The 27,525-nt window shown below is 41.4% G+C and overlaps 1 protein-coding gene across 1 annotated transcript in view; it reads right to left on the bottom strand.

Moving 5' to 3' along the window:
• Positions 1–2,574: 2,574 nt before the first annotated feature.
• The window catches only part of PCSK2 (proprotein convertase subtilisin/kexin type 2), a 294,040-nt gene continuing 269,089 nt past the window's right edge, over positions 2,575–27,525 (bottom strand). The window contains exons 10-12 of the mRNA XM_019756643.3: positions 26,336–26,436; positions 15,095–15,322; positions 2,575–3,419 (exon numbers count right to left, since the gene is read on the bottom strand). Of these exons, the coding sequence (XP_019612202.1) occupies positions 2,933–3,419; positions 15,095–15,322; positions 26,336–26,436 (816 nt within the window). The 3' untranslated portion in view covers positions 2,575–2,932. The remainder of the gene's footprint in view (positions 3,420–15,094; positions 15,323–26,335; positions 26,437–27,525) is intronic.

Here is a 27,525-nt window from a genome sequence, read left to right as displayed (position 1 = left end):
AGTCTGGCCTGATGAATATATATTTTGACCGTGACACACAATAAGAAATGTATTTTACATTGTCAGGCAATACACATGTGCGTGCGCACGCGCGCGCGCGCACACACACACACACACACATCCCTGAAAAAAATATTTCAGGAAACAATACTTATCCTTAACATGCATGATCTATTTTATTCTGTCCTATTCCAAAATGCTCATCTTGCCTCCTTAAATTTATTTTATGACCCACTATTGGGATGTAACCTGAACTTGGAAAAAACTGCTGTAGGTCATAATTTGTGTGTGATTTATTAGCTAATTATAAACTTTCATGCATATTTATGACAGCAGGCTTTTTAGACCTCTCTTTGGCAACTTTTATTATTTGCTCCTAGAATGGATGGAAGTATTTTTATGTAATACATATCACATCCCACATAATTTCTGGAAGGTAATGTTTTATTGTTGAGTCTCCTAATTTACAACAAGTCTTTTTAAACTTATAAAATTTTGTCAAAGGGAGTAACAATGTTAATCTGATTGATCATTACTTACTTATTTTCATCTTTTAAAATAAATGACTATAAATGTCTCTTGCATTAGGATCAGGGATATCATAAAAACCTCACTAACTAGACATATTTTACTGTTAATGCTGGTGCAAAAAATGAAATAAAGATCAAATATTTTTATATAGCACTATATATTTTTATATACTGTATACTCATATCAAAACTTGCCATTTCTATTAAGAAGCTGATAAGTTATTCTCTAATTTCATAAATTATACTACAGTTGTGAAAATATGGACAACTATTTTATATTTTTGCTGCTATATAAGACATTTAATGTTTATACAGAGAGCTGCAAAATTACAGTGGTGATGCAATGGGAATTAATGAACATTTTCACCTGAATTTCCACTGGCCTTTTTCTTCAGCCAGAATCATCTTGATATTCTCAGAATAGTCTTTTAGAGATGAATATGGTATCTGTGTCTTCAATAAATACACATACACACATTTTAGGTATATGTGTATATATACATTTATACAAGTGTATATACACATATATACACACATGTATATAGTCTACATATGTATATATATTTCTGTGTGCACTTATACACACATGCACACATAATATCCTTTGGTTTATTTTCAGACGGTTAATGTGAAATGAATTTTTGATGATTTGCATTTATTTTTTCTTTAAATCTAAACTGGTTTAAAAAGACCTTTGCAACAAGTAACAAATTTCTTTTAAAAATCATAAATATCATTACATTTTAAAGCATTATATAGAGAAGATCATATGGTGTTAGAGAAGACAGAAATTCATTCCAACATGGGAAAAAAAGAAAGAAGATGGATTTTCTAGACTTCTCTCCTAAAGTTGTCACCTTCGGGGAATGGAACCTAGTGCTCTGTTGTTGTTGTCTTAAAGGAAGGAACTCCAAGCTCAGCTACATTCTCCCAGGGTAAGGGAGAAATGTAGCCAGGAGTGGTTGATCAGTGCTTGGGAATCAAGTCAAACAAACAAATCATTTCTTGGGAATGGGTGGGCATTGAAATTGGGAATGAGGAGCCAATCCTTCAGTAGGAAAACAAAGTGACAGCAGTTCAGAAAGCATTTCTATTTGTTAATGAAATGGTGCAGTGTCTTTTGGAATTGACAGGGGAAAGGAATGTTATTAGCTTTGGGTTGCATGTTGAACATCCTTATGAGTTGCTTAGTTGCCAAGATGGTACCTGTGTGCTTTCCCTATTGAAAGCCTCTCTTGCTTCCTTCAGGCCTCAGGTTACTGGGGCATGAGTTGGCATTCCCCACTTTGGCAGAAAAGGCTCCATACAGATGGAAGTCCATATGAAGATGGCAGCTCACATCTTCAGACACACCCCCTTCACCCTTCACACGCTTCTGCCAGAACAGAAGCCATTTCCCTAACACATCAAAGGAATCACAACATGAAGGAGTGAGATATTGCCCTCCAATCATATGTTTTGGAAATCAAAGCCCAAGTTCATGTGTGGAAAACTGTCAAAAATACTCACCTTGCCTTCTTGCTTACATCAGATTAAGAAGACCCAAAATGATGTAGGAAAAGGAACATTCCTAGGTTATAAACTACTACAATGTGTTGCCAGACCTGCCTTTCATTCTTTCCTTTTGTGTAACTATGTGAGAAACTCCAGAAAATCGAAGCTGAGATGAACTCTATACAAACCTAGAGTAATTGGGGCTTCTCTAGCAGGTTTTACCATAATTCAGAGCATCCGCTGGTAAAGGACAGCCAAGCTACTTAGATTTTATATTTGTCATGCTGGCTGAGTAGGATGAGTTATGAATGTTGGTGTTGGTGGTAAGATTTTCAATGCTTATAGGGCTTTGGGGATGGCATCTTTCGAATCACGCCATCTTCATCTACGTCACTGAAAAATCTTGCTAAGTTCAAACCATCTTTCCCCAAAGCATTTGCAGCATCTCCTGTGCTTTAAGAGATTCAGAGCTCACCCTTGGCCATAATCTTTGATTTTCTTTTTATGTTACAGGTTCCCAGTTGAGACCATGAATAAATGTTCTTGGGAGTCACTGTGTGTAGCTTTTTTAATGCATTCTCTTCTCTTCCCTGATATGAAAAAAATTGAGGGGAAAGTTGTCCCAGTTTTGTTTGCAGGATATCACCTATTTGAATGACACAAATAAAGAACTTAGTCACAAATAGAACATAGATGTTGGTGGGAACACTGTATTTGGGGCATAGAATAAAAAAGATTGCTTCCATTGTAATGAAAATAATCATTGACAGTGAGCGAAGCTTCAGATCAAGAAGTTGGAATTGCTTGTGTGGGAGTGACAGTAATTGCTAGGTGCCTGACAGTGTGGAGCGAAGACAGAGAGGCAGAGATGGGGGAGGGAGAGAGATGGTGGAGGCCAGGGTGCAGCGCTAGTTCTTGTGCAGGATGCTTTTCAGGCTTCTCTCTACAGCTTCATCCAGCTCTTCCTCCAGCTCCTCCTTCTTGGACATGGCCAGCTTGGATTGGTAATCCCTCACGACCTGGTCAATGTAAGGGGCGCTCTGTGTGCCATGCAGCATCAGTGTCCACTCCTTCAGCACACCCTTCTGGGGTGTGCTCCCCACAAACCCCAGCTCCAGGGTCCAGGTTCCTCGGGCATCTTCCCCCCAAGTGTGGGTGGTCATGAAAGGCCACTTGTCAAAGCCCACCTTTGAGTCATCATCCCTTGGACGCCGGCTCAGCAAAATGGACTTGGTGCCCATAGGGGAAGTCATGTTGATGTTCAGGTCTCCTCTCCTGGTTGCATTGACTGTGATAACAGCTTGAACATGCTCGAGGTAGCGGACAAAATTCTCCTTCCCCTCACACGCATCAGTTGTGAGAGTCAGCACCAACTTGCCAGTGGATGGTATTTTCCTGCGGGCAAAGCGATGAGGAGATATGGTAAGGTATGGGTACATTATATGAGGGTTTTTTGTAGACAGTTCTTTGTAACAAAAAAAGCAAGAGCCGTGCAGTTAATCAGACAGACCTGGGTTAATTCCTACACCAGCTGTGTGAGCCTGAGCAAGTTAACTATACTCTTTGAACTTTCTGTGTGGAAAGGGAATGTGGCAGATGCTGTTGCCACCCCTCCAACTTCTCCTAAGTCATCTCTGAGTTTGCCTGCAGCAGTGGCGCTGTGTACCCTGACTGCTTCCTACCTCAGGTATCAGCATCTCAAAGCTTCTCTTCTGGAGCTTTTCCCTGCACACTGGAAGTTTGTTCAGCCTGTGTGCAGGGCAGCCGAAAAGTGTCAGGGATTTACCTCCTCAGGGACAATCCTCTACTAATGACTGACAGAAAGTGGTGGATAAATATACCGTAGCTTCCTAGTTCCTCAGTGGGACAACTCAAATTCCAGTAGGATTGAGCCTAGTGGCCCACATGGCAACTTGCTCATCAGTGTACTCTTTATTGGCTATTTTCCTTTTTGTCTCACATTTCTACTTCCTTACTTGTGTTTCCTGGGATCATCTCTCAAAAACTTGTCAGCACTCAAGTCCAATTTCAGGGTCTACTTTGGGGGCAACCAAGACTGACACAGGAGCTCACAATGCCCCCCCCCTTTTTTTTTTAACGTGCTAAGTACCTTGATAAATAAAAGTTATTGCTAAGGTGATTGCTAGACTGTCATTTAAAAAAGCCAAAATTAGGTTAATTAATCCTAGTGAAGGACAGTTCTTTGAAAGATCAGGGAAATTTGGGAGTTTCTGATCGTAGAGTTGGAGCCCAGTGGAGGGTCAACCTAAGCATTTTAGCTATCGTTCCATATAACTAATCTCCTTTCTGGAGGTGGCCTCCTTTGAAAGTGAGATACTCAAAGGCTCTTGCATCAGAAACATAATAAAGGGAACTACATTTGAGGATTGTATGGAAAGACTCCAGACTTTGGGAACAAAACTATCTGGGTTAGAATTCTGCTCCTACACTGACTAGTCAGAAGAGCTTGGGAAAATTGTTCAAATACCTGAAGTCTCACTGTCATTGTGGGTGGGTTCTGCAAGGTTAAATAAGACCATGTATGAAAACACTGAGGATGGTGCCTGGCACATAGTGCTAGTTCCCTTTTCCTGGCCCTTTGCCTGTGTTAATATTCTCCCTTGACATGGCTTTTATTTTGGAGCATAAAATGGTGGGTATTTTTAAATACACATCATGTGGGGCACATCTACAAAAAGATGCTGGTCACACATCCAGCTCAAAGGCAAGCCTTGGGTCTGCATAGCCCTTGGAACCAAGGCCATGGACGGATCTGGGAGGGCTTGCTGAAGCTAACCCTGCAGCTCAATGATAAAGGCAATAGTCTCCTGAGAAACTTAAAAAAAAAAGAAAACTTAAACAGTTTCATTGAGTGCTGCTGTGTGCACTCCGCATGGACGCTGATGCTGAATAATGCATGAAGCTTTATTTATTTGTTTGTTTGTTTATAGTTAATTTTCATTTGTTGCATGAAAAATTCTTGTCTATGGAGCTCTAGTGTTGGCAGTGGAAGGTGGGGTCCTAAGCACCAGACTCTGGGGAAATCATCCAGGTTGGTGGAGAACAGGCATTAGGCCAGATTTGGAGGTCAGAGTATGGATAACCACTACCTGTGTCTCTCAAAGACGATGCTATTTACTCAGAACTTGTTATGGCAGACATATAACAGGTGAGCTGATAAATGACTAATGATCATTTGGGCTCCAGCAGGCAGAAAGCTATGCAGGGGGGGCTAAAGGTCCAGTTGTGGGAAAGATATTTGAACTGTCTGAGCTCATTTTCCTTACCTGTACAATGGAGATATCACTTTCTACCTAGAATTGTTATGAAGATAAAATATGTACATACACTCTTATGCATTATATATTGGCAAATGTCTAGACCAGCGCTGGCCAACAGAACTTTCTGTAATGATGGAAATGTTCTATCTGTCCTGTTCAATACAGTAGCCACTGGCCACATGTGGCTATCAAACACTTGAAATGTGACTAGTGTGAGTAAGGAACTGAATTTTTTAAATTAATTTAATTTAATTTTAGTCTTTAATTTTAATTAATTTAATTTTATTAAATAGCCACACGTAGCTAGTTGCTTCTCTATTGGATAACACTGATGTCAATTATGTATGTGCAATTAAAACTTGGTAACAACAGCATCATCACCCAGAAAAATCTCTCAGGCTTCTATTTTAAGCACATTTTGTTTTTGCCATGGCTTATAAGCTCTGGGAAAAGCAGTTGGGGAAACTGTGGATCCTGTTATGCAGGTTTTCTGGCCACCTTTCTGGAGGCTTCTGGAATGTCACACATTAGGTGTGAGTGACATGCCACATTCTATCACTGAGTTTCTACACAGATAAGGAGGCAGGTCCAGAGTGGAGGCTTTCCTTCTAGAGTGGAGCCTCTGGGGCTCTGGAACTCTCTGAGAAGAACAGTTGGAGGTAACAAAGGATGATGGTGACGTTCACAGCATCACCCTGGCTCTGAGTCCTGAGTTGAGTTTGAGCCCCTTTCCTATTTTTCAGGCTGTCTTGAAAAATTCAAGAAGGAAATTCACAAGCTAACAAACAGAGACTGTTAACCTGAGTAATAGCCATTCTAGGTATTATAAAGCATCACTAATCATTGTCAAATGCAATAGTCACTATTATCACAAGGATTCAAAACACAAGCTGGATTCCAAAAAAACTATTTTTTGTCCCCTTTTGTGTCCAGGGCACTTATGGACTGGAGTTCACACAGTGACAGTCCCGTTACAAGTCATATGTGGGAACTCTGGCAGAAAAGTAACATTGCTCCCCTGAGGGAAAACTGAAAATAGTTTTGATCGGCCAAGAATCAGAGATGGGATGGCCACTGGAGCTGCAAATCAGATCCATAGCCCAACATGTGGTGGTGTTTCTGTAAATGAAAAACAACAAAGTCCCTTGTACAAGAGAGAAATTATTCCAGGGCTAACATGATCTCTTATGATCAAAGGAGAGAAATAGGGATTGGATCAAGCCTGAGACATCAGGACTAGGATGGCTTTAGGAACATAATTGGTAAGGGGATTTTACTAGATGACAGTGCCTCGGCCAGATATCCTCCACATCTGCTCTGAGGTTTGGCTGCTAATGGCTCTCAGCTGTCTGCTTCTCCACAGAACCTCCCTCAGGCAATGAGAGCAGCCTTGTCTTGCAGGTCACATGCTCTGCCAAGCTTGGTTGATGCCAGGTAGATATGGGGATATATAAGGCCAATGCCCTGACATCAAAGTGGGGACAACTGTGTAGTGCTGTTGATGCTCTGCTCTCTGCACATGGCTGGTCCAGTACAGACACCACAGCCAGTTGTATTTTTCCCTTTTATTTTAGTCAAGTCCCCTTCTCTGACTCTCCTACTAAAGTCTCTTTAGAAAATTGCTTTTCAAATTGACTGTTTCTCTTGGAATATAAGTGCTGAGGAAACACTGGCAGTCACCACTCACCCCACTCAGAGGCTGTTTCTGTGCAACCGTGCATGCCACAGAAAGTGGAGGTTGCCTCGGCTTTTGACCTCTCTATCTCAGCCCCTCAGAAGCCTGTGGTGATAAGGCCTTTCTCTGCCAGTGGCACAGCCAGCCTGAGCACTGCTCTCTGGACTTCCCTGTCCAGCCTATGCATTCTTCACCAAGTACATCTGCCCTAGACTTAATGCATTTTCATCTGAGAACAAGTTCAGGTGTGAAGTGGATGAAGGAGAAGATAGCACTGAGAGGATGCAAAATCCCTTTCTAAATTTCCCTGGCTGGTCCAGGGGACCTATTGGCACCATTTATACATCTTCTTTGTACCCAGGTGATGCTGGCTGAATAGCCATTTATTCATTCATTCAAAAAATATTTATCATGTGTCTGCTAAGTTCCAGGCACTGTTCTGGGCTCTGAGGATACACCACTAAACAAGACAGATAGGTCCCTGTCCTTGTGGAGGACCCAAATGAGTTAGTGTTGAAATAGCTCTCTGGTTTCCTTTCATTAACAATAATGCTGCTGGAGATCCAAGATGGCAGAGTAGATAAACACTATGCCTGCTTCCTTCTGTGAACTCATTAAAATTACAACTAAACTATAGAACAATCAACCTGGAGAACAATTTGAATTCTAGATGAACAGAAGTTTTATAACTAAGGATATAAAGAAGAAGACTGGTAGGAGGGGTGGAGACGTGAAAGGGGCCAGCCCGAAACCTCTGTGTGGTGGTTGAGAATCAGGAGGGATATCTTGGCTATAGAGGTTCCCCCTGGAGGAGCAAGGCTCCGCAGTCCAGAGTACTGGTGCCAGGAAAAGGAGCCCCCACGACATCTGGCTGTGAAAAACACTGGGGATTCCAACTGTCCAGGTGAGATGGAACGCTGCAGGAAAACCAGATGTCCTCTTAAAGGGCCCGCATACAGACTCACGTGCTGGCAGTTACTCACCCTGGGCTCCGGTAGAGGGACGGTGATTTGGGGGGCATTGGAGACATACCGGGGTGGGCAGAATTAGGTGTGTAACTTCAGGCCGAGGGCTGGAGGACAGTCCCCATTTTCCCTGTGTAGGGTTCTCCTGACAAGCAGCCAGCATGCAGGTGCCATCTTTCCTGTGTTGAGCCCTCCTGCATGCCCATGGCTAAATCTGAATCTGAATTGGTCTGGTGAGCTCCACTAGCCCTGCCCCACCCAAACTCCCCCAAAGCCAGAGGCATTTTCTCAGCAAGCAGCCAGCTCCACTTGAATTGCACTCTTTCTTGGAAAACTATCAGAGTCTGTGGGCCCCAGGTGGGCAGTAACTGGCTTTGGTGTGCTCTGAAACTTTTGCTGAGTAGCTCCAGGCTTAGCATTGGCACCAAAACAGAATCTACATTAACCTGGTGACCACAACTCTTCCCACTCTAGTGACTCCCTGAGACCATGCCTCACCCAAGGCTTTATCAGTGGCCAAAGCATAAGGGAGCTGGCAAGTGGCAGTAGGCCCTGGGGTGTCCTGGCTTTTTGCAGAGATACCACAGGCCTGGTACTGGTTACAGCTGTCCTCAATTTGCAGGGTGGCCTCTGTCACATGCCTCCAGGTTTAGTATAGGCAGTGACCAACCATGGATTGATTTGTATCTCCTACAAGGTAGTCCCTGGCCAGTCATAGGCAGTGGGTGACCTGGGCTTGCACCAGAAACCTTTCCAAGAGGCCTTAGAACAAACATACTTGGAGGTTGGCTTCAGACCACAGCAGTGACCTGCCCAATTAGGCCCACAAGTGGCAAACCCAAAGGGCGGTCTCAACAGACACCAGAATCCCCTGGGGTGAATCCCACTAAGTGGGGTAAGCCCCCACACAGCAGCCCGTAAGCTGTGGATGTGGCCAAACTCCACAGCTAATCAGCCTGAAGGTCAATCCCACACACTAATGTGCCAATAACAATCAAAGCTCAACTATGATAGGAGGGCACACACAACCCACAGAAGGGACACTCCTGGAGCACCCAGAGCAGGTGACCAGGGAGACTGTGCCATTGGACCCTGCAGGGCATCTACTACATAAGGCCACCCAGCAGGACTAGGAGATATAGCAGATCTACCTAATGCATAGACACAAACACAGAGAGGCAGCCAAAATGAGGGAACAAAGAAATTCATCCCAAATGAAAGAACAGGAGAAAACTCCAGAAAAATAAGTAAACGAAATGGGCAAGCAACCTACCAGATGCAGAGTTCAAAACAATGGTTATAAGGGTGCTCAAGGAACTTACTAAGAACTTCAACAAAGAGACTGCAAACATGAAAAAGGACATTGAAACCATAAAAGAACCAGTCAGAAGTGAAGAATACAATAACAGAAATGAAGAATGCACTAGTAGGAATCACCAGCACACTAGATGAAGCACAGAATCAAATCAGTGATTTGGAAGACAAGGTAGAAAAACACCCAACTGGAACAACAAAAAGGAAAAGGAATCCCCCAAAAAAGAGGACAGTTTAAGAGACCTCTGGGACAACATCAAGAGTAACAACATTTGCATCATAGGCACCAAAAGGAGAACGGAAACAGCAAAAAATCAAAAACCTATTTGAAGAAATAGAACTGAAAAGTTTCCTAACCTGGCAAAGGAAATAGACATACAAGTCCAGGAAGTTCAGAAAGTCCCAAACAAGATTAACCCAAACAGGCCCACACCAAGGCACATTATAATTAGAATGGCAAATGTTAAAGACAGAGAAAATCCTAAAAGCAGCAACAGAAAGTCAACTCATAACTTATAAGGGAGTTCCCGTAATTCGTCAGCTGATTTCTCAACAGAAATGTTGCAGGCCAGAAGGGATTGGCACAAAATATTCAGTGTGATGAAAAACAAGGACCTACAACAAAGGGTACCTAACAAGAAGAAGCTAAAGGAATTCATCACCACCAAACCAATATTACATGAAATGTTAGAGGGACTTTAAGACAGAAAAAAAGAGATCAAAATTATGAATAATAAAATGGCAATAGCTACATATCTATCAACAATTGCTTTCAATGTAAATGGATTAATTGCTTCAATCAAAAGACATAGGAAGGCTGAATGGGATTAGAAAACAAAACACTTACATAAGCTGCCTACAAGATACTCACTTCAGATCGAAAGACACACACAGGTGGAAAGTAAAGGTATGGAAAAAGATATTTCATGAAAATGAAAAAGAGCAAAACAAAAAAATCCAGGGTAGCAATACATATACCAGACAAAATAGACTTTAAAACAAAGGCTATTACAAGAGACAAAGAAGGACCCTGTAATACCAGTTCTGTGTATTTATCTGAAGAAACCCAAAAAGCTACTTCGAGGGGACATGTGCATTTGTACTCATATGTTCAGTGAAGCATTGTTTACAATGGCCAAGATATGGAGGCAGCGTGTGTGTCCATTGATGGATAAATGGATAAAGAGGAGGTTGTACATATATACAATGGAATATTGCTTGGCCATGGATGGAATGGGCTCTTGCCATCTGTGGTGGCTTGGATGGACCTGGAAGGTATCGTGCTGAGTGGAGTATGTCAGACAGATGTCAGACAGAGAAAGACAGATGCAATGTGATTTCGATTATATGGAATCTAAACAACAAAATAAACAAACAAAACAGAAACAAACTCATAGATACACAAAACATTTTGATGGTTGTCAGATGGGAGGGGGTTTGGGCATGTGGGTGAAAAAAGCGGAAGGGATTAAAAGTACAAATTGGTTGTTACAAAGTAGTTATGAGGATATAGGGTATAGCCTAAGGAATATAGTCAGTAATATTGTAATAACTATGTACGATGTCAGATGGGTACTAGATTTTTGGGCGTGATAGATGGGAGGAGGTTGGGGCCAGGGTGAAAAAAGTGAAGGAATTAAGAAGTACAAATTTGTAGTTACAAAACAGTCATGAGGATGTAAAGTACAGCATATATAGTCAGGAATATAGTCAATGATATGGTAATAGCTATGTATAGTGCGAGGTGGGTACTAGACCAGTCAGGGGGATCACTTCTTAAGTTATACAAGTGTCTAACCACTATACTGTATAGCTGAAAGTAAAATAAAATAATATTGAATGTCAATGGTAATTGAAAATTTGAAAAAGGGGGGAAAAGGTGAAGGGGAATAAGAGATCCAAATTTTCATGTATAAAACAAATGAGTCATGGGGATGTAACATACAGCTTAGGGAATAATAATATTGCGATAGCATGGTACGGTGTCAGTTGGTTGCTGGACTTACCATGGTGATCACTTCTTTAAGTATATAAATCCTGACTAACTATGGTGTACCCCTGAAACTAATTTAATATTGTATGTTGGCTATATTTGTAATAAAAATCTTTAAAAATATAATGCTGCGGATACTGGATAAAATTTGTAGCTAGTTGTGAGCTGCCTGGACATTCACATGTATGGGCCTCACATTCCTTAACTGTAAAACTATGGATGCAGACAACGTATTTCCAGTGTTGCCTCTGGCTCCAAATTCAGCATTTATGTGGATTATGATAGAATGTTAAGTGTACGCAGAAACTGGGAGATAAATTGTCGTTTATCTCAGCATATTTTCCTCCATCTCTCTTTTCCCTTTCCCCTTGCTCACAATCACACAGCGCTTGAAGATCATTAGAGATCCATCCTTGTCCAATGCAACCTCCGAAAATAAGGTCTGATATCAACATGTACCTAGACTAAGGGGCCCCAGGGCACCCCAAGCTGACAGTTCCTCTAAACAGTGCAAGCAGGCCACCTTTCTGTTAATTGGAAATGGAAGCAGTGTGCAAATAACTAGATATGGCTCCAGTGGTACTGCCCACGAGGGATGTTTGCCCCCACCTGCTGGTGGTGGAGCATCTGTAAAGGCACAAATACTGTAAGCCTTTCCTTCTCCACAAGTTCCTCTGTCTCCCTCTCCCTCTTTGCAATAAGGGAGATTTTCCAGGCCCCAGGGCTTTGCAGACTGGATAGATGGTGGAGTTGTTCTTTCTGTGAACTAGGACCATTTACTTTATCTTTCTGAGCCTCTGTTTTCTCACCAGTAAAATGAGACTAGTGAGGCCAGCCTTCTGTGATTAAATGAGATGGTGGGAGAAAACTAGCTCAGTGACTGTCTGAGAGGAGTTCTTAGTAGGTGGCAGCTCTGTGCCTGCATTCTCCCAGGGCTGCCCTTAGACAGATGCCTGGCCTCTGGTGTGTCCTGCTGCCTGCGTGTGAGGAGTGAGCAGTGGACATCAGCGAGAGGAGCACTGAGGGAGGAACAGGCCTTGCAGGCTTGACTTCTGCACACCCCTTCACACAGATGACATGATTAAATTTACCCTTTCTGTTCTGTTTGTGCTATTTAGCATCTTTCCTGCTACCGTGTAACTACCAGATGTGCCTTAGAGCTGAGCTGTGCAAGATGGGAGCCACCAGCCACATGTGGCAATTTAAATTTAAATTAACTAAAATTAAATCAAGTGGACACTTTAGTTCCCCAGTCACACTAGTCACATTTCTAGCACTCCATAGCCACCAGCTACTGTATTAGACACTCAGATAGAGAACATTTCTAGCACTGCAAAAAGTCTCCTGGTCCTTCCAAATCACTCAAAAATTATTCTGAACTCTAACAAGGGAGCTCAGCTGTCAGTGCCTATTTAATGTTTACCTTGGGTACAGTTAGTTACGGTAAGTGGGCTTTACCTTTCAATGTCCCCTTTAGATGATGGTTCCTAGTCGTGTCTATGTTCGGTCACTCTGTTCGTAGACCTTGGCAGTGACAAGGTCTCCAGAATGGCAGTTAATGGAATTTGGGGAGGGAGGACCACATGCCAGGTGGGTGTTTCAGAGTCCCAGAAGGCAGGAGTTATTAAAAAAGCTCCCCAGGCCCTTCGTTGAGCCTCACCTCCTCCAGCAGAGAGAATCATTGAGACACATTGAGGCCCCACAGGCTGGAGTTCTGGAATCAGAATGCCTGGGTGTAAATCCCAGTTTGGCTGGTCAGTAACTGGGTGACCTTTGATGTGCCTACAACCTTTCTGAGGCTCTTCTCATCTGTAATGACACTCCTGAGCTTAAAGCAGGGCTGCTCTAATAAAAGGGCCTGAATGCACAGTAGGAGCTCATTAAGGTCACTGTCTTACAATGAAAAAAGCCTGAAGTTTGGATTCAGATGGGCCTTGTCCTGGTCCTTGGCCTTGCCAAGTCCTGGTCTGCCCTGTGTGACTTAGAGTCCATTTCTTGTGCTTTCTGTATCTCAGCTTCCTCACTAGTGAGAAGGAATAATGATAGGATATACAAAACAGTGTATATAAAAGACCTCATGCCACGGACATAGTAGGTGCTTCTCCCTGAGACACAATATGGGACCAGTTCATTGTTAATACTGCAAAATAGTCACACCCTGACTGTGTGAGGTGAGGCACATCAACAACAGGGTGGTAATGAAGCTTATGTGACTGTAAAGTGCATGACACGTAGTAGGTACCCAATCCCAATAAAAGTCAGTTCCTTCACTTTCACTTACAGTCTCTGTGACCTTTACTGAGTCAATCAACTTGTTGAGGCCACAGTGAAGCCTGTCTCGCCAAGCAGAGGGGTCAAGGATAAACAGAAATGATGTATGTACATGGCAGCTTCGGGGAAACTGATAGGAACGCTGCAGAGCAGATATTTTTATTATAGCACATCATGTGGGGCTTGTGCAGCTCTGTTTTTTTAAGTTATTACAGATCTTGGGCTGAAGCTGTACTTTCCCATGCAGTGCTGATGAGATTACAGACTAGTTCCTGGAAAAATACACACAGTTCTGCAACAATTTCCTTGGTACCACTTTTTAGGTGAATAGCGAGTGAACCCTAGGATGCTGACCCACGGGAGGGCACTGTCAGTTGAAAGGATATACAATTTTGAGTTCATGTACAAATCAGACAGTTATGTCCAAAATTGTAGGAGATTGTTATCTTTCTTTTTTCCCACAGGTGTGAACTAGGAGTGTCAAAAGTCATGGATGAGAGGGAAAGACAAAATTCTAGTTGCTGAGTGTCTACTGTGTGCCAGCTCTGTGCTGGTTGTTTCATTAAAGTCTCCCAGCAGCCTGGTGAGGACAGAGCTAGGGTTTCCAGGTGGGAATTCTCGCCTGTTCTCAGGATTTTTTTTTGCTTTCCCATTCCTGAATCCCGAGAAAAGTTGGTTGGGAAATTGGGAAAATCGGCTCCTTGACCTAGGTGGTTGGTAGTATCGGCCGTCACTTTGTGGAAACGATTCACCATGGAGAACAGAAAACTGTTTATATCTCGGGATTTGGAAAAGGGAAAGCGAAAAAATTCCTGAGAACAGGTGGGAATTCCCGCCTGGAAACCCTAGCTAATATTGTCTAATCCTTTTGCCGTGATGTGAGTTAGAAAAAAAGTAGGTGTGACCAGCTCAGTAGTTTCTGTGTGGGTAACTTCTCATTCAAATCCTTCCAAATGGCTATCCACCTCAGAATTAAACCATTGTCGCACAAGTAGAATGACTACATAAATTGTGTTACAGTCATACAAAGGAACACTATTCAACATTTAGAATAAATGAACTACAAGTACACACTAAACATGTTCGAATCTCACAACGTAATTCTGAGCAAAACAATCTAGATATGAAGGAGAACATAGTGTATGATTCATTTATATTAAGTATAAAATAGGCAAAATAATCTATGGAGTTTGAAATAAGAATAGTGGTTACCCTTGGGGAAATGATGATGGAAGAGGATCTGGTGGCCTTCTGGGATATTGGTTATATTGTGTTTACTGGTCTGGGAGTTAGTCACACTGGTTGGTTTTTGCAATTAAAATAATGGCATAAGGTACAAAAACAGTTAAGGCTTATACCTAAAAGTAAGGGTTCTGAGTTACACAATTGTGGTCTACGTAAATGGCACCCTCCAGCGTTGCACAACGCTATAGCTCTCCCTGGAAGCTGGTTGTCCCTGAATCATATTCAGCGTGTCTCCCTGACATTGGGAGTGAATCTGATATTGTCACCAATGCATGGCATCATCTCTGGGGCATTTTCACACGTAGCAGAACCATGTCCCCACTTACTCAGTGTCCTGTACAGAGCCTCCCACACAGTGGAATCTCTCGGGCACGGTTTTCCAGTCTTTAGCCATTTTTACCATGGCACCTGCGTCAAGGACCCCATAGCCAAAGAGGTGATTAAACTCCAGGCCAACCCCATTCCGTCGCCACTGATGAACCTCATCATGAAGCTGGTTCCGTTTGGAGGTGAGCACAGTCAGATGCTGCATGTCTCTCCAGGTCAAACCCAGGCTGGATACCGGAGGCAGAGAGAGTTCGAGAACAAGGGCAAGGGGGAGAGCAGGAGAGAGAGGGAGAGAGACACAATTACTAAGATAGAACAAAGGCCCCTTGCAAGAGTTTGGAACATCCATGAATGCCCAAGTCAAGGGAGAATTTCCACACACTATTTAGAACTGTTATATATAAGGTCAGACAATTAAGTTCTCCAACTCATCCTAGAAAAAGTGCTACATACCTCATTGCTGAATATCACTATGGTCACCTTTGAAGTACTCCCCTTGGGAAGCTATGCACCAATGCCAGTGCCTAGACCACCCTTCAAAGCAATTTTGGAACTCTCTGGAATGGCCATCAGAGCTGTCGTCATATTACCCTTGATGTCCTGAATGTCATCAAAATGTCTTCCTTTCAATATTTCCTTTATCTTCAGGTAAAGAAAGAAGTCACTGGGGGCCAGATCAGGTGAGTAGGGAGGGTGTTTCAATACAGTTATTTGTTTACCGGCTAAAAACTCCCTCCCAGACAGTGCTGTGTGAGCTGGTGCATTGTCGTGATGCAACAGCCATGAATTGTTGGCAAAAAGTTCAGGTTGTTTTCGTCTTTTCCACGCAGCCTTTTCAGCACTTCCAAATAGTAAACTTGGTTAACTATTTGTCCAGTTGGTACAAATTCATAATGAATAATCCCTCTGATATCAAAAAAGTTAGCAACATTGTTGCAACAAGTTCAAAACTTAATTGTCTGACCTCGTATATGTCAATTTAACAAACTTGCTATTTTACTTAAATTTATTTCAAATACATATTCTAACACATATGCTAAAATGGCTAACATGAAAAAGACTGACAATACCAAATGTTGACAAAGATGTGGAGCAAATGGAACTCATATACTTTATTGATAGGAGTGTAAGTTATTGCAAGTACTTTGGAAAACTATTTGGCTGTACCTTTTAATGTTGTCCATATGCTTAAGCTATGGCCCAGAAGTTCCATTTCTAGGTATGTATCCAACAAAAATATGTGTATATATTCACCAGATATATGTACTAGAATGTACATATGCCTAAACTGTGAAGTCCCCAAAGCCCCATCTAAAGTAAAATTAATAAACCAGTTGAGATGTATTTACAGAATGAGGAATACTATATAATAATAATGGATGAACTATAGGTACTCTGAATAATATGGATAAATCTCACAAACAGAATGTTGATCTACAGAAGCCAGACACTGAAGAGAACATATTGTATGAGAGTGAATTGATTTGAAATATAAAAACAGGCAAAACTAATTTATGCTGTTAGAAGTCATGTTAGTGGTTAGAGACTGGAAGGGGACACAAGGAGGCTTCTGGGTGCTGGCAGTGCTCTGATTATTGATCTGAGAGTTGGCTACATTGGTGTGTTCCATTTGTGAAAATGAGGCTGTTAGTTCTTCAAGGGCAGAGACAATATTTTCAGCATATTTGTATCCCCTGTGCTTAGGGCAACCTTGGCACAGTGAATAAACAAGTCTGCTTGCAAATGCCAATGCCTTTGGAAATTAGTATCTAATGTTACTCAGTGTCTATCTTTTTCAAACTGCAAGTCATGACCCATTTGTGTGCTGTGAAATCACAGGTTACTTACCTGGGATGTACATTAAAATCCCACTGTTCAGGTTACACCTCAGACCAATTAAACCAGGCTCTCAGGGAGTGGAACCCAGGCATTGGAAATTGTTAACACTTCCCAGGGCATTCCACTAGATAGCTAAGGTTGAGAACTAGTGCTTTAATAGATTGCGCTATCATTAAAAAATGCATAGAACAGAATAGAAAAGGATAACAGTATATATTGCATGTAATATGGAAAACTATTTTTTCATAGAACTTTTGGGGTGTGTGTGTGCATGTATGTGTGTGTGTGGTATGTTGGGTTGCAATGCAAAATTTATGTATCACTGAGAGTCATGAGCAAAAAAGTTGGAACAACCTTGTACTATATTCTCTTCAGAAGTCAAATAATTCAGGGGACTAGGAACAACATAACTCATTTGATACAATTTCAAAACATGCAGTGTTTATTGGTTCAAAACAGAATCAGAGCCAAAAGATGCTATTGATTCATATGATCTTGAAATGTAGACCTTCAACTTTTAAGGAGAAAGTTTCAAGGAAGGTCAATGGTTATTTGAGAAAATTAAGAACATATCTTGGTCATATGGTCCCCAGGACCCAAGTGAATGGTGTGGAACTTCCTGAAGTTGATTATGAACTACAGCTCAGTGTTTTGCTGGAATGGGATTTTGAGCTCATTAATCACAGAATGGCATATGGTTGACAAATAAAGGACTTTGAGGTGATTTGAGGACTGACCGGCAGGTGGAGTGTCTCTTATCTTTGCTCAGGGTCTGCCACAAAAATGTGCTATACTTCCCAAAACTTGGAGAAGGACTCCGTCAGATGTTTCTCCATGGACTTATTCTCATGGGGTCCATGAAAGAGAGCATGTGTCAGAACAAGGATTTTCTCACTTCTGAAATAAATCAGAGCATAGTCCATACTCCAGTGTAATTGAACTTGTGACACTGTTTGGCCAGCCATTTGCATATGTCAAAAAGTAAAACTGTCTGTCTTAGTTCCCTCTTCTGAGCAATTTCAGAATTGATAGAATACATTATTGTATAGCATAGGTATTTCATCAACTTACTTTAAGCTTTAATCGTACCATAGCAGCTCAAGAATCTTAGGTAATATCTCTTAAATAATAAAAAATAAATTTATAGAGTGTCTACAATATAAAGGTCACTGTGTTTAGTGTTATAGGACAAGTAAGGTGATATATTCATCCTTATTCTCAAATATTTTATATAATAATGTAGTTGGGAAAAAAGGCACATCTTTGTGGAAAAGTACTGCACAATGAAGTGATTCCATGAATGTCTGATGAGTGTCTACCACATCCAGGCTAATTCTGGGCACGTTGTAGGAAGGTCTCTGCCTTCTCAGAGCCTACAGCCTCAGGTGACAGACAGACAACTCAATATTTCAAAAAGGACAAAACCATAATGAGGTATCACTCACATCTGTTAGAGTAGTTATTTTAAAAAGACAAGGGTTAACAAATGCTGGGCAGGAATGTGGAGTAAAGGAACACTCATACACAGTTGGTGGGATTATAAATTGATGCAGCTGCTATGGAAAGCAATAGGGAGGTTCCTCAAAAAATTAAAAATAGAACTACCATCTGACTCAGCAATTCTATTACTGGAAATATTTCCAAAGGAAACAAAAATATTAACTTGGAAAGATATCTGCAATCCCATGTTCATAGCAGCATTATTTACAATAGCTAAGACATGGAAACAATACAAGTGTTCATCAATGGATAAATAGATAAAGAACTTTTTGTATGTGTATAATATATATAATATATAATATGTAATATATAATATTATATGCATATAAAAATGGAATATTATTCAGTCATAAAAAACAAGGAAATTTTGCCATTTGCAACAACGTAGATGAATCTCAAGCACATTAGCTAAGTGAAATAAGTCAGACAGAGAAAGACAATACCGTAGGATATCACTTACATGAACAAGACAAACAAGTGAAGAAACAAAATCTCATAGACACAGACAATAGTTTAGTGGTTACCAGAGGGTAAGGGGGAAGGAGGGTGGCAGAGGGTAAAAGGGATCAAATATATGGTGATGGAAGGAGAACTGACTCTGGGTGGTGAACACACGACGCAATATATAGATAATGTACTACAGAATTTTACACTTGAAACCTATGTAACTTTACTAACAATTGATACCCCAATAACTTTAATTAAAAATAAAGAAAAAGAAAACGAAACCCAAACTCAGAGAAAAAAGGATAAAATTTGTTGTTATCGAAGGTAGAGGTAGGGGGAGATAAAATTGGAAGAAGGTGGTCAAAAGGTACAAACTTCCAGTTATAAGATAAATAAGTACTAGGGATGTAATGTACATGATGATGACTGTAGTTCATACATTGCTGTATGATATATATATATATATATATATATATATATATATATATATGAATGTTAACAGAGTAGATTCTAAAAATTCTTATCACAAGGAAAAAAAATTTTTTTTCTTTTTATTGTATCAATATGAGATATTGGATATTAACTAAACATATTGTGGTAAGCATTTCACAAAATGTTAATTCAAACTATTATTATGCCATACACCTTATACTGTACAGTGCTGTATGTCATTATACCTCAATAAAACTGGAAAAAAATAAATAAGGAAAGCTGTCATGAAGGGGGATCTAGGGTGTTGAGGAAACCAACGGTGGAGCTCCTGTGTTATCCCACCAAGGGGCTCTCAGACTGTGGTCCTCAAGTCCTCTGCATCAAAACCATGTGGAAGCTAGTTGACAAACGCAGATTCCTGGCCTCAACCCACCTCAGCTCTCCTGAATCAGCCTTTTGAAAGTTGTGAGCCTGAGAATTTCCACTTAAGATAACTCTCAAGATGATTCTTGTGTGCACAAATGTTTGAGAACATTGGTCTAAGATGGTGGTTCTCAACCTTGGCTACACATGTGAATCAAATGTTAAAATATAATGATGTCAGATAGGACCCAGAGATGTTTACTTCATGCACTTGTCCAAACATCTGGTATTTCCAATATGCAGCCAAAAGCTTGAGCAAAGCTGGTCCAGGGGAGTGGTTCCTAATTTCCTGGTCAGCACTGGGAATGTTTGTTAAAATTACAGCTTTCCGGGCACTCTCTTGGAGGTTCTGAGTCTGTGGACCTGGAAAGGCTTGGATATCTGTTTTTAAAAAGCACTCTAGGGATTCCCATTATCAGGAAATTTGAGAAACTTTGGTCCAGGGGGTCACCAAGTATCTTTTAGGAAGCAACATTTTAAGCCAAGGTCAACGGGATGAGTAGGAGTGACTGAATGAAAAGACAGGGAAGGGGAGGCTTCTAGGGGAGAGAACATTCTGGGAGGAAGGATCTAGAGGTGGGAGAAGGCAAGCATTGTGCAGGTGATAAGCTTAAAATAGCACAGGAGGTCAGGAGCCCTGTGTGTGACAGGGAGGGAGAGGCAGGAATTGTACGGCAGGAGAGGATGACAGGGTGTTCACCTACATTAGTACACTTTATCTCAGTGACAGCCATAAAGGCAGAGTTACCAGGGAGAATGAAATCAAGAAGTGTGGGACTGGAAGGCAGGACCACACTAGTCAGAGGCTGCTGCAGGACTCTGGCCCAGGCATGACCATAAGGAGTAAGGCCATGCTTGAGTAAGTCCCGAATTATCAACAAAAACTGTTACACTCGTGCATCTGGCTCCGATCACTAGTAGGAATCTGTGATGTTCCAGGGATAAATGTATAATTGTTAGTAGATTGGTCCTAGGCCAGTCAGGGTAGACTAGCTGGTTCTTGCTACAGAGCCAGCACCCACAGAAATCAAAGTGGAACCCAGGGCTTCTAGAGATGGAGGGTGGCTACATTTTCATCTGGAAAGGCCAGGGCTCCAAAGAAAGAGGTCACTCAGGAAACTGGAGGAAATCCTGGGCACTGTGGCAGAAGTCTTGAGCAAGGAGAGTGTGGGGTTCTAGAAAAGCCAGTCTGAAGCCAAGGAAGAGACTGGCTTTGCATGGCTGAAAGAGGAATCTTGCACCAGGGAGACTTAGGAAGGACTGTTTCTTAAATCACCTAAAGTTGGTTCTAGCAAGTGTATTATATGCTTATGATTGCTCACCTATTTGTCTGATTGGCAGAACTACATCTACAGAGTCCTACTGTAAGTTTTAACTTTTTGCTAAGAAGAATAAAGTACAAAACACTGACTTTTTTTGAGTTCCTTGTTTGTGAGGATTGTCCCTCACTATTGTCTTTCAGAGTTCTTCTATTTATGATATCAATTTCTCCTGGACCCAATTAACATTTTCCTCCTAATGATCAAGACAGCACAGGGAATTTAAGGAGAGAACATGCATCTTTAGAGAACTTGAAAACGGAAATGTTTTAAAGAGGTTGCAATGTTAAGGTTGGAAGAATGATTTCTACTAACATCTCTTAAATTCTAGAAGCCAACAGAATTTTAATCCCTCTCCCTCCTGGATATGATCTTTATCTAAACAGAGTAAGGTGTGTGAACCTGAGCAAGTAGCTTCATTGCCCTGGGCCTAGTTCTCTTCATGCAGAAGAAGAGATGTTTGGAGTAGTGAAAGAGCCATTTGTTTTCTTTCAGTTTTACAATTCAGAGTCTATTCTCTACACGCTGACAGGATTAAAACACAATTTGAAAGTTTGGGATTATTTCCAGTCTGAGAAAACAATGCATTTGTAAGTCAAGCTGGAATTTTCTCCACAGACCCTGTTTGCCTAATTCCTATACACTGTGAGAGAAAATCCAGTTTACATGACATCCTGGTATAGATGTGGTGTGCAAAACCTTATCTTGAAGAAATTGAAACCTGATTTTGGGCATCGCTTTTGAGGAGGAGCCAATTCATTCACTGTGGCCCTTTGTCCTGGGCAGAATGAGTGGTGAGACACTCAGCCCAGATAGAGGCTCTTCTAAGTCCCATAGGTGGACCAAGGGAAGACCCTGGAGTTGGAGCTCAGGCTCCTTAGGGTTTAAATCCTAGCTCTATTTTCCAACTGTGTGACTTTGGATAAGTTACTTTAATAATCTGAGCCTCAGGATTCCCATCTATAAAATGGCAATAAGGCCTTAGAGGTTTGTTGTAGGGTGTAAATGTAGATCACCATGTGAAAAGTAACTAGCACAGTAATGGACACTCAATAAAGAGGTTATTATTAATAATAAAATCTAGCTCATATTGAGCAGTGATGTTAGACTAGAATAGACACTATGTCCCAGGTAAAGTATTGGTGACAATATTTAAAAATAAATGAACATTTTCAGCTTTAAGGCATATTAAACCCTAAAATCTACACATATCCAATTTAAAATACACTTTCTAAATGCATAATATTTTTGAAGCAGACTTACAATGTCCAGGAAATCTTAAGAGACTTATTGATGATCTAACTTTCTATTTTTTGGATAGAGATCTAGAGGAGGGGAGTAATTGCTCACTTAGTTGTTGAAATACACTAGCTGTTCTCTCCCTCCTATCAATCCTCCTTCCTTCCTTATTAAGAAAACTTCAATTTGATTCAGAACAGCAATGTTATTAGCTACAAAACTATATTTCCCAACCTCCCTTGCAGCATGGGGGTGGTCATGTGACAGTTCTAGTCAATGAGAAATCAGCAGAATTAAGCCCCACCGGGTGGGGCTTCTTGGAAAAACTTTTAAACAGGGCTGACTCAGCTGGTGGATTTCTTTATTCCCTTTGCTCTTCTCCTTTTCCTGCCTGAAATGTAAACATGATGGCTGGAGCTCCAGCAGCATCTAGAGAGCATTAAGTGACAGAGCAGAAATCCAGAAACAGCTGGATTCCCTGATTCATGGGGGCACCCTCATACTTGCCCTGGGCTCCTTACCTCTATATTATCTTTCACATGACAGAAAAACACCACCTTTCCCTCTTGGTTTAACTATTGTTATTAGATTTTCTGTTTTCAATTTTGATCTAATACCAGCACCTAATCAGAGGCTGAGTCTAGATATTCACATTCTGCACAGTAGCACCCTGATTCATAGGTTCATAGAGCCATTGCCTTACTGGGTGCCACATATCCTCATCCACAAACCAGCAATGGGTTTGCTGCTTGTATAGAACCTGGAATGGGATTGAAAAGACAAATTACTGGGCCATCCATCCTTATGGATTTGTATTCAGTGATTCTTGGCTGAGACTTGGGAATCTATCATTTTCAAAACTCCTTCCAGTGCTCAACTTTACTAGTTATCAGGAAAATGGGAATTAAAACTACAATGTGATTCCACTGCACACCCATCAGCATGGCTCAAGTGTAGATGACTGACAATACCAAATGTTGCCAAGGATATGGAACAATTGTAACTCTCATACACTGCTGGAAGGAGTGTCAATGGATACACTCACTTTGGGAAACTACTTGGCAGTATCTAGTAGAGCTGTATATATATATATATATATATATATATATATATATATATATATATATATACCTGACTCAGCATTTTGATTCCCTAGTAAACACCCCACAGAAATGCATACATAGCTTCACATGTACAAGAATTTTCATAGAAGTATTACTCATAATAGTCCCAAAGTGGAAACAACCCAAATATCCATTTATACAATGGAGTAATATTCCACATTGAGTATGAATGACCTATAACCAACCACACACAACCGCAAAGAGGAATATCTCAGACTCTCAGAGCAAAAGAGCACAGAGTGGTACTTAGGTCATGGTCTGCTTCTTGATTTAGGTGATGGTTACATGGATCTGTTAGCCTTCTAAGAAGTCATTGAGCTGTACTTAATATTTGTACTTTTCTCAGTGTCTATTATACTTTGATTAAAAGTTTACATTAAAAAAATCCATCCCCTGGAAGGTAAGTTTTGGAAACATTGTTCTAGTTCAACATGGGCCACTTTACTACAGATGGTTCTCTTGAGTCAAAAATTTGCTTCTTTATGACATCCACCTCTTAAACCTAGTTCAGATCTATAGAACCATACAGAAAACCCCGAGTCATAGAAAAAGAACACAAAATATTTGAAGGCAGCAGTCACAGTCACCCCCACTAAAGAAATCTTTTGAAATTTCTCCAATATTGGCCACACTGGGAAATCTGAGCAATATTCCATGTGACCCAAGGAGCCACTTTCAAGCATTGGCCAGAAAAGTACTTTTTGAGGTTGAACAACAAAGTGGTGACTGGGCAGGAGAGAGCAAGGGTTTCCTTTTCTCCCCTGGAGTCATGGGGGTGATCATTTTCCCTCTTTAATGGTCCTGATGGCTGTACATTTTGACAGGATAATTTGTTCACTGCATTCAAATTGCTTTGTAAATTTTTCTTATCGAGCCTCTGAGTGGGAAAGAGCCCTCAACTGCTGCACACACTTCACTGAGGACTCCCAGATGCCTTGTCTCAAGATAAAGAGAGAAGAGCGGTAGGAATTGCTCATGAAGAGTCTTCCCTCCTCCTCCCTCTGGGCTTTCTCTGGGATTATTTCATGCTGACCAGTGGTTTTAATTGCTGGCTACTGGAGCCCTTTGCCCACAGATGCAGAAAGCTAGAGGTGCCTCAGAGTTAGCTTTCCTAGGTGTGCCTCTTAGCCAATGACGTCCAGCACAAGAACATGGCAGCCCAGCTCCTGTGCCTTGGGGTAGAACAATCTCTGAGGCATAATTTATATTCCAGAGCTCTCCATGGTATCAGGTTGAACAGTTTTGTTTTCAGGAAATGCACATAATCTGTAAGTTTTGGTCTCTTTTTAATAGGGCAGTAGGCTCTGTGTATAAATAGGAGTTCTTTGACTAGTGTCCATCCCCTGGTGTTCTAAATTTTCCACCTGACTTGTTAGAAGAATCAAAATTTGGCCCGATCCAAAGAGAGGAGTGCCTCCCAATTTGGGATGTTATCTTTAGAAGGAGGATAATTATGCCTTTTCTGCTTGAAGGCAGAAGGTTTAACTAGATAATCATTTAAAGTACCTTCAGGGGTGGCTGGCTGACTCAGTTGGTTAGAGTGTGAGCTCTGAACAACAGGGTTTGCTGGTTTGATTCCCACATGAGCCAGTGAGCTGTGCCCTCCACAACTAGATTGAAGACAACTGGCTCAGTTGGTTGGAGCCTGAGCTCTCAACAACAAGGTTGCCGGTTCAATTCCCACATGGGATGGTGGGCTGTGCCCCCTGCAACTAAAGATTGAAAACAGCAACTAGACTTGGAGCTGAGCTGCGGCGTCCACAACTTGATTGAAGGACAACGACTTGGAGCTGATGGGCCCTGGAGAAACACACTGTTCCCCAATATCCCCCAATTTATAAAAAAAAAAAAAAAAAAAGAATGATGTTTTTAAAAACAATAAAAAAAATTAAAAATAAATAAAGTACCTTCATATTCTAGGAATGAACTCTTGCCTCTTTTGCAAATTACAAAATGCACTGTATATGTGGAGAGAGACAAGTGGAGCTGCCTGGAGATTTGATGCTAGACGCACCAGTTGCCTAGCAACAGCTGAGGGGTATGGGATGGGGACTCAACTCTGCTTCCCTAGGAGCCTGAATCCAACTTCTCACAAGTTGCTGGTGCTGCTTCTCAGACAACTCCCTACATAGCAGGCATTTGTACTTACACCAATAGCAGGGTGCCTGAAGCCCACATGTTCATTGCTGAAACAGAAGTCCAGCCTCTGGCTTGCACTAAGAGAATATACAGTAGTAGGTGGGTAAGTGCCTTAGCTGATGCTCACATCCAAGGTATGCCCAGCAGTAGTGATATGCGGCCTCTCTGTGGGATGGTGAGAACAGAGAAGATGGTCTCCTCCTGTCTGCGGCTTGGAAGGTTTCCCAGTAAAGCCCATTTTTTGGTCAACACTGCATGACTTTGCCCACTTTGTCTCAGTATTAAAAAGTGAATTCACTTTATCAGTTAACAAATCTTGAGTAGGAGCACCCTGTTTGCCACACAGGGTTCTGAAATACCTTGCTAGATACCCAGCTTGGCAATGGTTTTCCTTCATTTAGTTGATTGTGGGTATTACTGGAGTAGAATATCCAAGGGATCCACAGAGGATAAAAGGAAGTTTTTATGAAGAAAAAATATCTACATGCCCCTGTTTGGTATCTGAGTAAGTAGCTATGTACAGTTGGGTGTTGGGATCTTGTGCTCTCCTAGGGATATAGTTTTGTAGTGAGTGTGTGTGTGTGTGTTTGTGTGTGTGTGTGTGTGTGTGTGTCTTAGAGCTGATGATTCATTTAGAAAAGCCCACCAAAGTTAATTGATGCTGACTGATCACAGGCTCTCACACCCACTTTTGCCTCCATGAACACCTGGTCCTAGAAGGAGAGACATGTTAGTCCACCCTTCAGAGCTGGCCATTCGCCTTTTGCTGGAAACATACTTAGCCTCTAAAGCCAGTGCAAACACTCCAGCTGCCTCAGGAGCAGCTGCAGATGTCCCAGAATGCCTCAGAGTGCAGTTGCCATACAAATCCGTGGTTGCCTGAAAGGGAAGATATTGAGTAATGAGTAAATAAGTCACACCGTTTTGAACCCCAAAACAATATGGAGCAGAGGACTACCATTTCTTTTATTTAAACTCTACCTTGTTCTGAAGAAGATTAAGATGAAGATAAGAATAAGCTTAGGACCCATATATCTATCTATTTTGGCATATATTTTATCTGAGCTTTCTAGTAGCCCAGACAAAAAGGGACACACAGTGAGTTACAGCATCCACAAGATAAAGAAAAAAGTAATTGTTCAGAGAAGTGTATCTGTAGTTATTCCACAGGCTAGAAAGATTTATTTCTTGGATCCTAAAAGGAAACAAGATAGGTGGAAAGTGATAAGTCATTCCCACCACCATAGTCAATGCAATGGTGAATTTTGTTGCTTGGGGTCAGATCTCAGAAAGCCTAAGGGCCATTGCATCAGCATTTTCCCTTCAAGAAGGAAAAAATGGCATTCCAAAACAGGGAAGAATAAGCATGCTGAGCTAAAGGTTGCCTAGAAGGAGAGGCCATTAAAAAGAAAATGTTTCTCTACATCTAAAATTCATGGAGAGATTCTGAGACATCTTGAGCCAAGATAACCAGTATGTGAGTGATCACATCCACAACTCTTCTTAAGGGGGGAGATCTTACTGATCAACCAAGTTTTAAAGAACTTTCACAAAGAGATAAACATCATTTTCAATGTTTGTAAGAGTCAGGATTTCATTACAATCATGATGAACCATAGACATTATCCTTCCTCTGTCTGTAGGATGCTCAAGTGGGCCTATTACTTTGAGGGACAAAGTATCAGGGAGGTTTAAAGGTATCTGTTAGGGGAAAATTACAACATTCAGAGGGAACTCAAGGCCCTTTCCCAGCCCAAGTAGAAAGATAGTTATAGATAAGGTTGAGAACAAAGGGACACTATTGGGAGGCCCTTGGGGCAGGGAATGGAGCTTCCAGGTGGAGGAGAGAAGCTTTACAAACAGAATGGGATTGGGGCCTCCCTTACTTGAACTTCTCTGCTAAACTCTTCTCCCTGTTCATAGGATAAAAGGGGCTTAAGTTATCTTCTGCTTGGTAGGAGCTGGCAG

The sequence above is a fragment of the Rhinolophus sinicus genome, chromosome 13 (genome assembly GCF_057876585.1).
Source record: "Rhinolophus sinicus isolate RSI-liver-muscle chromosome 13, RSI-T2T, whole genome shotgun sequence".
Lineage (NCBI taxonomy): Eukaryota > Metazoa > Chordata > Mammalia > Chiroptera > Rhinolophidae > Rhinolophus > Rhinolophus sinicus.
The sequence above is the reverse complement of the archived record's forward strand: the minus strand, read 5'-3'. Positions and strand labels throughout refer to the sequence as shown.